A 15,004-nucleotide genomic window follows, 5' to 3' on the forward strand; every position below is an offset into this window, starting at 1 on the left:
GACTTCAATTCCCTGTAGTCCCAAGTCAGGAATTCTGGGAGTTGAAGTCTCAAAAATCTAGAGGACCAAAGGTTGAGAACCATTCGACCGGTTGGGAAGTAGTATGTAGGTTTTGTCTTTGAAAAACCTGAAATATGAGACCATTACAGTTTCAGGAAGTTGACAATTCCCTCTTCCCAGAGCTAAAATCTGTGTTTGAGAAGAAACAAATATTTCCTGGAAGTCATGTCTTTTTAGATTGTAAGCCTGAGGGCAGAGAACTGTCTATTATCCCCTCTGTTGTAAGCCGCCCAGATTCCCAGTGATTGGGTGGCACATAAATAAATCCTATTATTATTATTATTATCATTATTATTATTATTATTATTATTATTATTATTATGTCCTGAATCCTATTGTTGAGTAGACCCATCACATCGGTGGAATTATCTACATCTATGAACATTCCATTATTTATTCAATTTGTCTATTCTGGTTCGGACCAACCAACCAGATTTTGGCAGTGTGTTACAAGCATCATAGTAACTTGTAATGAGTTACAGTTCGCTTGCTTTTAGTAATAAGGATGTAACAAAGATATATCTCAAAAGGAATATAGTAAGTGGGAGTAGCAAGTAATACTTGTTTGTTGCTTCATGAAGTAATTTTCAAAAGGTACAGGTTGAATCTCCTTTATTCAGAATTCTGAAATCCGAAATATTCTAAATATTCTAAAACCCAAAACTTTTTCTCATGGGTGGCTGGGACAGTGACACCTTTGCTTTCCGATGGTTCAGTGTATATGAATTTAGTTTCAAGTGCAAAACTATTTTTAAAAATATAATATAAAATTACCTCCAAGCTCTGTGTATGAGGTGTATATGAAACATAAATGAATTTTGTGTTAGACCTGGGTCCAATCTCCAAGGTATCTCATTATGTACATATATGCAAAAACAGCATAAGTATTCCAAAATTCTTAAAAATTCCAAAATACCTCTGGTCCCAAGCAGTTCAGATAAGAGCCTCAACCTGTACATTTAGGCATCTTGACAAGATTCTGTTCACATTTCATGAAATACTCTTATGAGTCCTAAGGGGTTCCCTCCCCCATAAAACAACTAAGTGAAAATAATAATAATAATAATAATAATAATAATAATAATAATTTGTTTTATTTATATACTGCTATTCCAAAGATCATAGCAGTGAACAGCAAGTAAGCTAATTAGCAAGTAAGCTAATTTGCCCCCAACAGTCTGGGTACTCATTTTAGCAACCTCGGAAGGATGCAAGCCTGAGTCGAGCTTGGGCCCTTTGCTGGTCTTGAACTCGCAACCTTGTGGTTTCGAGTGAATGGCTGCAGTACAGGCATTTAACCACTGCGCCACCAGTGGTTAACTTTTCCAAATTAAAAAATTAGTTCTGGGGGAAAGTAACACACACACCATAATGAGAAATGACACCAACATACCCAGATCTTGCAAATATTAGTCCAGCATGTAACCTTGCCAAATTCTGCCAAGTTGTGCTAGGCACAGTGATTCCCAAACTCTGGCCTTCCAGGTGTTTTGGACTTTGGCTTCCAGAATCCCAGACTGTTTGCCCAGATGGCTGAGGCTTCTGGGAGCTGAAATCTAAAACATCTGGAGGATCAGAGTTTGGGATGGGGCTTTGTTGAAACAGTCCAGTGTATTTGCCCAATCTGTTATAGGCTTTTGTTTCAAAGAAAAATGCAGAGAGAGCTTTGATTTTAGCATGAGTCCAATTAATTAAGGCCTAGCAGGCATGAAAGCAACTAGAGAAAGAATTAGGAGTCCCAGATGCATGTAGAAAAATAGTGTCTGAGGACTCCCATCTGCCCATTAAAAGACACCAAGTTAATCCATTGAGAAATAACAGTGGGTAGATCTGATATACAGATTTTTCTCAGTCTAGATTTAGCATCCTAGTAGACCTATGTAGTTCTCAGGTTTGACAGCTGTTCAGTATAACCTGGTACTCTGTATTCTCCAAGGTTAGGAACTTAAGTATGTTCACCACCCTTCTTCAGTCACCTGAAAAATAACTACAGCTGCCCATGTGTAGTCAGCTATGATACAGGAAGGTTTATGCAGCAGAACAGAACAAGATTGTTACTAACCTTTGGAAAAAGTGAGAAGGTTTCATTGTCAATGGTGAAGGAGTACAGAAATTCGCCATCATACCAGAGATTCTTTCCCACTGGAGAGTTCTCTTTTGTCATGGCAAAGAGCTGGCCAGGGTCACAGCATTCTTTCAGTAGTTTCCTAGGAGGAAAAAAAATGGGGGAAAAGATAGAAAACTGAGTTGAATACATTGATGAGAAATATTTATCAGCTTTGCACAAGAATTATGGAAAACAGGGGTGGGAATATTTCAACTCTTTGACGATATATGGTCCAGGGAAAAGGTTTTGATGTAACCTTCAATCCCTGCAGAACTCACTTTGTAAAACAAGTGAACCCTGCAATAAAACGTTGCAGTATCTGATGGCCCTGTTCAGGGTTCCAGACAGACAGATACAGCCATGCCTTCTCCTCAAGATATCATTCTATCCTCCTCTCATTCCTAATTTTCTGTGTTCCCCCTCCCCAATTCTAACAGTCAATCAGTATTCCATGATCATGGAGTATGATTAATCATCACTGGGCTGTTTTGGAGAATCATAGAGTTGGAAGAGACCACAAGGGCCATCCAGTCCAACCCCCTGCCATGCAGGAAATCTCAATCAAAGCATCCCTGACAGGTGGCCATCCAGCCTCTGTTTAAAGACCTCCAAGGAAGCAGACTCCACTACACTCCGAGGGAATGTGTTCCACTGTAAAACAGCCCTTACTGTCAGAAGTTCCTCCTAATGTTGAGGTGGAATCTCTTTTCTTGTAGGCTGCATTCATTGTTTTGGGTCCTGTTCTCTGGAGCAGCAGAAAACAAGCTTGCTTCCTCTTCAATGTGACACCCCTTCAAATATTTAAACATGGCTATCATATCACCTCTTAATAATCTCTTCTCCAGGTTAAATATACCCAGCTCCCTAAGTCTCTCCTCATAGGGCATGGTTTCCAAACCCTTCACCATTTTAGCTGCCGTCTTTTGGACATGCTCGAGTTTCTCAATATCCTTTTTGAATTGTGGTTCCCAGAACTGGACACAGTGTTCCAGGTGGGGCCTGACCAAAGCAGAATATAGTGGCACTATACTTCTATTGGTGTAGCCTAGAATTCCATTGGCCTTTGTAGCTGCCACATCACACTGTTGACTCATGTTCAACTCCCAGATCCCTTTCACATGGAATCTTGTTAAACCAGGTGTCCCCCATCCTATATTTATGCATTTCATTTTTTCACCCTAAGTGCAGAACTTTACATTTCTCTGTGTTGAAATTCATTTTGTTAGCTTTGGTCCAGCTTTCTAATCTATTAAGGTCATTTTGAATTTTGATCCTCTCCTCTGGGGTATTAGCTACTCCTCCTAATGAATAGATGAAATAATATGGGTTGAACAACACAGTTGCCTATTATATAATTATTATAAAGACTGCAGACTTTATACTAGTTATGGACTATTGTCAAAACTACCCACTTCTTTGAGTTCAGTAAATCAGTCCTCTGTATTCCAACAGCAAAACTCTAATCCAGGAAACAAAGAAGTTAGTAGTATGACCTCTGCAGACAGAACTAAGATAATTTTTAAACATAAGCACAGAACAGGCAATGCCCTGCCCTGTACATTTATGGGCATTACCTTGGTTTGTTCATAAGCTAAAATACTCTTATACCCTTTCTGGTTATCCCACTCCTCTCATATACTTTCATTTTAGGCCCTTTCAGATTTCCCATGAGAGACAGACTTCGATGAAATTCATTACCAGTTTCCTCCCACAACAGAAGCATTCTCAAGCCAGGCAATTAATTTTCCCCAGAACACTACTACAACTCCCATCAGATAAACCCTCAAGCTTCTATCATATGTCAAACACAAATGATACTACCTTTAAAATGTTTAAATATACTTTTATAGATTATATGCATTCAATATAAAAAGAAAAAAATGCAACAGAAACCTAAACAACAGCAAACCATTACTAATGGCAGGATCTGACATAATCCTGACAACTATTATGGAGATTATGGACCAGGAGGGATTAACCAATCAGAAGTCTGGGGGGGCCATTAAAATAATAGCATGATTCATACATTATTGCTTCTCTTGATGGAGAAGAAACACCAGAGAGACCCTCTCTCAGCTGGCTCAAGGCCATTCCTGGAACCAAGGGAACTAAAGAGGAATCATACATGTGTGAAGAAGCCAAGACACAATCAAATTATGGCTCTATTATTCTGTTTTGGTTTTTATGGCTTGCAATTGCTTTTCCCCCCTGTGATTAAGCTGAAACCAATCATTGTGATTTTGAGGAAATCTAAACTGGCTATTACAATGTCCAACCAAGAACTCATGAGTATTCCTTTTTCATTTTCTAGTAATGAAATGCTATTTTCCTTTCCCTAAAAGCAAGTGGTATGCAAGGAAGGTTCACCTATCTGATCTTAACCGGGCCTGCAGTGAATTGTGCAATCTCCACACCAAAATCTTTGGGAGTAGAACCAGGTAGTTCTCTTCACATATGCCACAGCTGGATTTGTAATGGAGCACACAGGCTGACATTTAATAAATCAATCCGGCAGCAGTTGCTCCATCAGGCTGCAGCTGAGTGAGAGGAAGGAAGCAGGTTCATTCAATCATTGTGTGGGGAGGTTTTCTCCCTCCCATTGAATTATCATCTAGCAATGGCTATCCCATCAAGCTGCATCTGAAGAAGAGAAGGAAAAAAGACTAATCTTATCAGTTCTTCTCAGATGCCAGCTCCATCTGTCTCCCACCCATGTTCTCAAATGTCAACTGACAGCAAAAATTCCATCAGCCCACAGCAGAGGAAAAGGAAGTAAAGGGCCACCCCATTAATTCAGCTAAGTCAGTATGTTTCCATTTCATCTGGACATTAGAACAACCACTGATGCTCCAGTTTCATAGAATCACAGACTTGGAAGAGACCACAAGGTTTATCCAGTCCAACCCCTTGCCATGCAGGAATACACAATCAAAGCCCCCTGACTGATGGCCATCCAGCCTGTTTTAAAACCTCCAAAAAAGGAGACTCTACCATACTCCGAGGCAGCATATTTCACATGTTTCTGGTTTTCCTTTTTCCTGCTGTCCTGCTCCCATTACCTTTTAGATTTTAAGCAAGGAAATGGTTGTTTCATTGATCTTATATAACCCACTCTGACAACCCAAGTTGGAGCCGAAGGGTTGGGTAAATGCTGTTGTGATTATCTATTAATAGTGACAAGAATCATGTAAGGCCTTAAATCCCATTGTGGGAGAAAGGCAGGATATAAATCCTTGAAATAAATAAATAAAAATAAGTGAGGCAGCTTTGTAAGACTGCTAAACCTCATCAGTCATCTCCGATACTGAAGGGTAGGGACTTTTAAAAGAAATTGCTGTTCTTGTTATTATTCTGTGCCTTCAAGTTGTTTTCATCTTATGACACAGGGTTTTATGGGTATGATTTGGTCAGGGGGGTTACCGTTGCTGTTCTCTGAGGCTGAGAGAGTGCAACTTGTCCAAGGCCACCCTGTGGGTTTCATGACTGAGTAGGGATTCAAACCCTGGTCTCCAGAATCATGGTCCAAAGCTCCAACCATTATACCATGTTGACTCTTTGTTGCTGGATGTCCATTGTCTCATTTAAAAGCCTTATAAGTAGATGTTTTTCCACTACACACAATCAGATTGTTTTGGAAAGGGATTTTTTTTAAAAAGAGAAAGTCAATAGAGCTGAAAACACATTTACAAACATTAGTATCCTAACCATTTTACTGTATTCCTCCCCAACAGAAAATACTGAATTAAAAAACAAACATAAGAGTTCTTACCAAAGCTTAGAAAAATGCTTACAAAACCTAGTGATGTGGGACTGCAAAATATATATATTTGGGGATTATTTTTATGATTAGTTTGTAGTTATCTGCAGGAGGCCTTGAAAGTGAGAAATATGAAGTTCACTGATGAATGTGTCCATTTGTCTCCACCAGGTCTCTGAAAGCCAGGACAGGGTGTCTATCTGGACACACAACCATTATTTTCTTTTTTAAAAAATGTATTGTTAAAGTGGGGGAGGTCGCTTGCATCCATTTAAAAGGGGTCAATTTGCTCTAAAATAGCAACATGCTAGGAATTCTATGTAACCATGCTGAGAAACTCAGTTGCCACTGAACTTTTCCAGTTCCTGCCATCTGCTGCTAGTCTCGCTATATAATCTCTTTCTTTCCTCCTTCTCCCCTGCAGCTCCTCCATCCATGCCCTTTTTTGTCACCATCCCTTACCCTCCTGTGGCTAAACAATTTATTTCATCATGCAAAAAATTGTGCAAGGAGGGGGCCTTTTCCTTTCCTTTCTGTTCATGCTTCTAGACTTCCTACTGCTGTGGTGGTGGTCATTTTTAATATTTCATGAAATCTGATTTAATTTTAAGTACCTGGAGAAGATGCTGGAGGGGGGGATCACTGTGTTATTAACTGCAGTGGGTAACACAGCAGTAAAAATATGATCTCCACTTATTTGTTTACAGGAAAGAAAAATCAGTACAACATTGCACTAAATTGTTGTGTTGCAAATAGAGATTATTGTGGAGCATTGTGTAATAAAAGCTTTAAATTGCACAAATCTGTAGGGATCTACTCATAAAGTCCACCCCATTGCATCAATGTGGCTTACTCTAGGTAAGTGGGCATAGAATTTTCAAAACTTATTGCAGGATGCCACCTTCAAATCCCACACACTGCTATCTAAGGGGCTGTGCAGACTGTCCCTGAAGGGGTGGCCTGCAGCCACCTCCATCTTCCCCAGATCAGGGCCGCGGCAACTGCATGCCATGGTCCTGATCTGAGCTTTCAAGGGTGCAAAAAGGAACTGCAAAAAAGTGGCTCCTTTTTGTGCCCTGGAAAGCGCGCAATAGCTGTGGCACCATGGCTTTAAGGTGCTACTTTGGAACTGTGTCATGTATATGCAGCGCCAGAGAAGTGCCATGATGCCATGTGCTGTGTGGAGCGGCACACGGCATCACGCCACCATGGGGCGGAGTTGGGGCCTGCATCGTACGCCACACCCTGACTCCACCCCCAGGCCAGCCTTAATGGCCAGACTGCGCAGCCCCTAAGTTCCTTGAATTTTAACAGTGGCTCACTGAAGCCAAGCCTCACTAGGAGGCGTTACAAACCACCGCTTTGCGGCGGTCTCCCGGCGCTGCTGTTTGCTCAGTGAGGGAGCCGCCACAGCCAAACCGCGCGGCTCCCTTACGGAGCAAAAAAGAAGCTCCAAAATGGAGCTTCTTCTGGCGGCGCGCTAATAATGCCACAAGGCACCAATGGCGCACTCGTGACATCATTAGCGCTGCGCGCTGCGCGACGTGCGGACGTACAGCGTCCATTATGTCAAGTTGGCGGTGGCCATATGGAACGGCTGCCACCATTTGTTACAGAGAGAGTCTGTAACAGGAGTAGGGGCGTCTGGAAGAGACGCCCCTTTTTTAAACTGGGACGTCCTAAGGACGTCCCAAGTGGCAGTTTGTAACCCGCCTAGGACTCCTTTCCACAGTGTCAATGTTGACACCTCCCAATCCCTTTAGGTTTCCTCTTTGCCTCTTAGTTTAGCAACACACATCACAGCAGCTGGAAAGGGGATGTACTCTTCTTGAAACACATGAATTCTCATGAGCCATTTTTGCCATCAATTTGACTTCAGCTTATAGCAACCCTATGAAAGAGAGCTATCCAAGTCATCCTGTTAACAGTCCTGTCTTGGTCTCTCAAACTCAGGGCTGTGGCTTCCTTGACTGAAACTATCCACCTGTAGTGAGGCCTTTTTCTTTTCCTACTGCCTTCTATCCTACCAAGCATTAATTTTTTCCCCAATGAGTCATGTTTTATCATGATATGTCCAAAATACAACAGTTTCAGTTTAGTCATCTTGGCCCATTACAGATGGGCATAAAGTACGGACTGGGTCCGTATTAGGGTTAGAAAGGGGCATCCCTTCCAGATACCCCTAACCCTAATACGGACCAAGTTCGTACAAAATGGTGGCGCCTGTTCCACACGGGGGCCGCCATCTTTACGTAATGGACACACTGTCCGCACGTCGCGCAGCACATATGATGCTGCGAGTGTGCCATTGGCGCCTCATGGCGTCATATCTGCACCGCAAAGAGAAGCGCCATTTTGGCGCTTCTTATTTGCAGCGTGGAGGAGCCTCGCGGTTTGGACACTGGGGCTCCTCCGCACTGCAAATGGTGGTGGCGGTGGAAGACCGCCCCTTCTGGGTAGTCTGTAACGTGCCTTTGGCTTTGCTCTAATACCCATCATGCATCTGAGGAAGTAGGCTCAATTCTTTGAAAGCTCATGCTACCAACTTCTTTCTTCCAGTTAGTCTCAAAGCTGCTACAAGATGCCTTTGTATACCCATTCATCCTTTTCTTTGGTTTCTCAGGTAATACTTTAAAGTGTGCCATATTTAAATGAATAAATTAAAGCTTCTATGATTTTGTGGTCCCTGCTGTAATTTGGAGTAGTCTAGCCTTGAATGGGAAATAAAGGCCTGTCAGTTTTACATAAGATCTGTTCTTGGTGGGGATGAAAACTGTTAGAGCATGCAAGTTGATAGGGATCAAATGTCTGCTTTTGAGGACTCTCCTTGCATGCATAACTATTGAGAATGCCTCAAGGTTCCTGCTTTTTAAAATTTACCTTTATACTACTAGCATGTTATATCGGTGCAGGAAAAGCTGGTGTTGATGTTCTTTAATTACATTACTATGGAACAAATGCTATACAGTCAGCCCTCTATATCCATGGATTCTTTATCCATGAATTCAAGCATCCATGGCTGGAAAATATTCAAAAAAATATTCAGAAATATTCATAATTTTCATACATTCCAAAATGCAAACCTTTATCTTGCTATTTTTATCTAAGGGACATCATTTTATTATGCCACTATAAATAATGGGGCATGAGATCCACAGATTTTGGTATCCACAAGGACTCCTGGAACCTTATTATTATTATTCCACCCTTTCCTCAAAACTGGGATTCAGAGCAGCTTATAAGATTAAAAACAGTACAATTAAAAACATAGAAAAGTGTTACAATTAAAAAACCAGCAGATACCAAGGGCCCACTGTGCAGATTGTTGGGTTGTTGTTGTTTTTTTGCAAACTCATTACAAATCCTTACAATCCTTACAAATACTGTAATGATTCCAATCAGTTTGTGACATACGTGGGAGTCACATAGTAGCCCTCGAAGTCCTACTCAAACCCACCTAGCACAAACAAACAAACAATTTCAGCCAAAAAAGGAGACTGTTGCACATAGTAATCGTCAGGAGTGGCCATCTTCCCCTTAATCAAACTGCAGCACTCTGCTTTAGAGTGTGTGTCGAGGGAGATAGGGGCTTATTAGCTCTTTTTCCCCAAAAAATCAAAAAGTAAATGTCACTTCTCATTTTAAATTTTTTTTTTTAGAAAAGCTACATTTTAAAAGGGGAGTGTGAGCTGCAGTCAGTTTCTGGGGCCAAAACTGGCCTCTAGGCCATTCCTCCAGAACTTTCTCATCCCTATTGTAAAGTGAACTGCTCCTCAAAGATTTGATAGCTCAGTTTCATTGAATGCTACCTTATCTTTGCAGTTGGAGGTGCTAGTAAATGCATCTGGAACCTTCTGCAGACAAAGCATGTAGTCTGCCACTGGGTGACAGCCTCTCTCACAAGAGGGGGAAGCTTGCAGTGAATTCTTCCTTCCTCTCTCTCTCCCCACATCCTCTATATTTCTCTAGTAGAGCCACACATGTATCATCTTTCACATGCCAAATGCCAGCCCATGCACTCTGTTTGCTCTATGGATTCCCCTCCTACCCTTCTAAATTCTTGTGGGATTGATCAGTCTTGAAGTGATATGGAAATAAGCCTCTATCATCTGTGTTATTGACCAGTCACATGAGCCCTCACATTGGCTCTGTTCATGCATGTTATGTCTAAGATCTGAAGGTGAGGAGTTAGGGTTGTGCTATCAGACTGAGAGGATCCCTACCATCACTACCACTGTGGTCTCTCCCATTTCAGAGCCACATGGCATCATGGGGCTGAATTGCTGGACATGCCCCCTATAAGGATAGCAAACAGTGCTTCTGGGGTGGTGCCCTTGAGGAGAGGCTTTACTAGCATTCTTGAGGCTTCAGGTTGAATGAATCAACATACAGTAGTTCTATGCCTCAACTAGAAAACACTGGAAACTATCCATGGTCCTGATTACTGTTCACAGGCCCCTCCTGTGACATACTTTACCATGAATGCCTTCACTTGATCTGTGATACCTATATTCACCTTGGTCTGACTGACCTAATCTAATTCCCTTCAACCCAATAGCCCCAAATGCATGATATACTACCCTGTAGCTTAATGCAGGTGCTTGGCTTAGCAAAGTTGCCTTTTTTATTTGGACTATGGTTCCTGGCCTCCCAAAGCCAGCATGGCCATAGCTTCCAGGAGCTGTGTCCCTCAGCATCTGCAATTTTTCTTTAGCACTACACATGCATTTGCAGTGCCAAGAATCTGACTGCAATTGCCAATGCTGGATAAATGATCAGATTATCAATCTGCTCTTCTGCCAACAAATGTATCTGATCACACAATTACCTGATCAGTCTTCCTTTAATGACTTAATCCTGAGAATTTGTCGCAGCTTTTAGTCATCATGCACAAATTAATCATTTGCTTAATTAGCATCTTATTGATTACTTTGTATTTTATCTGCTGTTGACTGAACAATTCTAAGACAAATGGAATCCCTTACAGATTCACTTTTCCCAACAGAGATTTCATGAATTGTGAACATCACAGGCTCTTCTACATTAACAGACTGCCTTCATTTGTTCCACTCTTCAAGTCACAATGCAATATAAATTGGGCAGCTGCTGGGGAATTTCTCAGCAGCTGAATCTGGCAATGTCTCCATCTCCCCCATTTTTGTGTGTTTTTTGCTCTAATTCTACAACAATAAAGTGATTTTTCTCAAAATGTCACAGGATGTTTGCTAAAACGACAAACAAATTGGTCCTAGAATAGATCAAGCCAGAACTCTCCCTGGAAGTCAAGATGACAAAACTAAGGTCATTGCACTTTGACCGCATCATGAGAAGGCACGAGTCATTGGGAAAAAAACAATAATGCTAGGAAAGGTAGAAGGTAGTAGAAAGAGAGGAAGACCACACATGAGAGGAATAGACCCAGTCAAGGTCACTGACCTGAATCTGAAGGATCTAAGCAGAGCAGTGGGGGGGGGGGGGAGGTCTCAGAGATGTCTCATCCACAGAGTTGCCATGGGTGAGAGTCAACTCAAGGATGGTTAACAGCAACAATAACAACACAGGAAGCAAGAGCCAGGGTAGAACAGCAAAATCAAGCCCTCCATTTGTTGTAGGACTGTAATTTCCAGCATTCTTCATGATTTGCTATGCTGGCTAGGGTTAGGGATGCTAGTACTTGCAGTCCAAATGTTATCTGATTTCCACCATTGCTTTAATGAAAATGCACTGGTAACCTGGGCTCCTACCAGCACCAGGTTAGAACTTCTCAAAACTACATCCATGCTTTCAGATGAAAGGAGTCCTGTTATCTTTGTGCAATTCATTTCCTCTACAACTAGGCAATGCAAATATATGGGCTGGAACCAGACTTAGCACTACTTCCACTGTACCCACTAAAATGCCTAAGCATGACTAGGGCTGAATCTGCACTGCAGAAACAATGCCGTTTGACATCACTTTTACTGCCATGGCTCAATGTTATGGGATTTTGGGTTTTGTAGTTTCATGAGATATTTAGCCTTCTCTGTCAAAGAGTGCTACAACAAACTACAAATCTCAGAATTCCATAGGATGGAGGCATGAAAGTTAAAGTGGTATCAAACTGCATTATTTCTGCAGTTCATCCCATTATCCTAGTAAGAGGTAGAATGGTAAAGCTGGATACAGAACTACTGCTTTGAATTGTGTTTCAGGGAATTTCTTGCAAAACCATGATTTCCCAACAAGATGATAAAGAACAGGAGGTGACCTAAGATCCAGTATACTTGAGAACACTCTGAATTAATTAAGACTGGGTTTTTTCATGCACCAAAATGAGGTTAAATTTGGAGGAAGGAGCAGACTATACAAACCAGAAGTGACATGATATCTCCAGTCTTCTGGATGTCTGAGTGAAAACTCCAGTGGCAAAAACTGAATCCTGACCCCACTCCTTGGTCAGAGTGCTGGGCCAAGACTTTGGGAGATCCAGGTTCAAGTCCATTTTTCAGTTATGAAACTTGCTGGATGTTCTTGGAGGAGTTACACACACACTATCTTAGCCAGATCTACTTCATAGGGTGGTTGTGAGGAGAGTCATGGACACTGCCATAAACTGATTCATGGAAAAGCAAGGTGTAAGTGTGACTATTTACTAAATGAACCCATGACCATAGGGATGCAAAGCATGCTCTCTATCTTTCAGCTACAGCCCTTCCTCTAATGTTAGTGCTACTGTAAAATTGAAGCATTTGGGTGAATTCTCCAAACCGATCTTATCCTACAAAGTTTAGCTTTTGCTTGCTTCTGCATCTTCAAAAACACCCTTCATGGGGACTGGAGAGAACAATCAAAACCTTGAGATCTGCCTCAGGTCTGAGTCACTCAAATAATCCACAGCGCGACCGCAGATTTACCTTGAAATGCATTGCCAGAGCAGTCCCTCATTATGTAACTGTCAGTGACGGCATCAGACCAAAGAGAAACTGACAGATGGGGGCTGCAGAAATCTCTTCAGCGTGGACTTGCCGCTAACATTGCCACTGCAAGATCTACAGAGACAATGGCTGCTGGCTATGCTGTGTTTATGAAAATCCTAAGTGAAGACATCTACTTGCATAACACTATATACATGTGTCTAGTTACAGAGCTGGGCAATGTTACTTCTTTCAACTACAACTCCCAGAATACTACAGCCTATAAGCAGGCAAAGAGATGTTTATTCAGAGAGGCATTTGCCAAGTGGCTGGCTGCTGAGGAAAGGGCTTTGAATGTTCAGGCAGCAGAGGCATTGCTGTACTTTTTATTTTGGTGGTCTTAAACCAATTTCTATTCCATTGTGATTTTATTTTAAAGTCAGAATCTTATAGGTGTCACACAGAACTGTAAATTCCCTGAAAATGTTTGCTATATAACAGTTTTCAAGTCTACTCTGTATTAAATTAAGAACAAAAACGAGAGAGAAAGATACACACAAAGGCTCTTCTTGCTGGGATTGTGGATAGTTTCTTGACTACCAAATGGCAATTAAGTTGCTCTGTTCTTCATTGTTAGTACAAAAGCTTCTTTATTTTTGGCTTCTTCTCTCATAATATGAACATTATGCATCTAGCTCTTGTTTCACATGCCAACCTCCCACTAGCATTAAACATAATGAGAAAGGTCCAGTGTATAATTTCCTTTGGCGCTAGTTTATCCCATGTGTTTTCTTGCACAGTTTCTTTAAGAAACAAGCAGGGGAAAAGGAGAAGGCTGAAGCTAAGAGTAAAGCTCAGTATAATTATTTTAAACCAACAACTCTCATCATAAGGATGAGCCCAGCATGGGCACTGTAGTCCTTCTCTCCAAACAAGCAACCCTGGGTCGGTGTCCAACCTTTTGGTTAAACTCCCAAAAATAATGTTTCTCTGGTCTGGCTACAAGTGCTTGACTATGGCCATTCAGAAAGTTTATGACTAAACAACTTTTATTCTGGATCTTTTCCAGCCACTATACTAAAGCATGAATGAGATAATCAGAATTTTCAGGGAAGGCATGAAGCGAATGCTACAGCCATTGCTCTCCCTTTTGGTGGAGAAAGTTATTATTTTGGACTACAGCTCCCAGCATCCCCTGCCAACCTGTCCATGTGCTATGCTGGCTCAGGAATTTCAGGAACTGTAGCCCAAGAAGGAAAGCTAACACGGCGTAGTGGTTGAGTGTTGGACTGCAACTTTGGAGACAAGGGTTTGAATCTCTGCTTGGCCATGGAAACCTACTAGATGGCCTTGGGCAAGTTTATCACACTGGAGGGTTAAATTCAGCATTAAAGAGAGATTAAATTGCATTTAAAGCATCCTGGGGAAATGGCGAGTAACTGTGCAAATGATTATCACATGCAATTGTGCAAATAAAGTGATATAGGAGATGCATTGTCGCTGACATCCCAAAAGTAAAAAAATGCACGTTAATGCTTCTTTGTGACCACTTTAATGGTGGGTTTGGCACAATGTGGTGTGAAATCGTTTTGTGTAATTACGTGATTTTTCTGGGATATTCACGGGACAATCTACTGATCTCCTTTGTGTGATCAACTCCTTAGCCTCAGAGAAAGGCAAAGGAAAACTCAATGGGGAGGGGGGAAGCAGGATATTAATAATGCTGATAATAATGATCCAGCTCTATGCTTCTGTTTGTGTGTGTGTGTCTTTTCCCTTTCTTTTCATTTTTTCTTTTCTTCTGAATGTTTCTCCATTGTGATTTCATTTTAAGGTCAGAATCGTGTTTGTGTCACATAGAACTATAAGTCCCTTTACACATACGGCTGTACTTTTTTTTTGCCCATTGTGCAGCAGATGTTTGTGGAGTCCCACAATGGTAACCATTTCTCATGGTCTTATATCCAAAAAATATATCTTTGTAGTGATGAATTGCATCCATCTGTAATAAGTGTTATCTTTGTGCTAAATTAGACTGTCTATATCAAAGCTTTTAAAAAAACAAAAACAAAAGAGAATAGGTTTGCCTAAGGGTGGCCATAAGTCAGAAAGGAATTGAAGTCCATGCAACAAAAAGTCTAAGAAGTCATTTTTCCTGGCCTATGGTAAATATAGATCTCATGAGCC

General features: G+C 41.3%; 1 protein-coding gene across 1 annotated transcript in view; it reads right to left on the minus strand.

The window, feature by feature from the left end:
- Nucleotides 1-15,004, minus strand: part of LOC149311661 (alpha-N-acetylneuraminide alpha-2,8-sialyltransferase-like) — a 97,726-nt gene that overhangs the window by 72,027 nt on the left and 10,695 nt on the right. Inside the window, exon 2 of the mRNA XM_089526594.1 lies at nucleotides 2,123-2,267. Within this exon, the coding sequence (XP_089382720.1) occupies nucleotides 2,123-2,267 (145 nt within the window). The remainder of the gene's footprint in view (nucleotides 1-2,122; nucleotides 2,268-15,004) is intronic.

The sequence above is a fragment of the Sceloporus occidentalis genome, unplaced genomic scaffold (assembly GCF_023333645.1).
Source record: "Sceloporus occidentalis isolate IW3139 unplaced genomic scaffold, rSceOcc1.0.p SCAF_5, whole genome shotgun sequence".
Classification (NCBI taxonomy): Eukaryota; Metazoa; Chordata; class Lepidosauria; order Squamata; family Phrynosomatidae; genus Sceloporus; species Sceloporus occidentalis.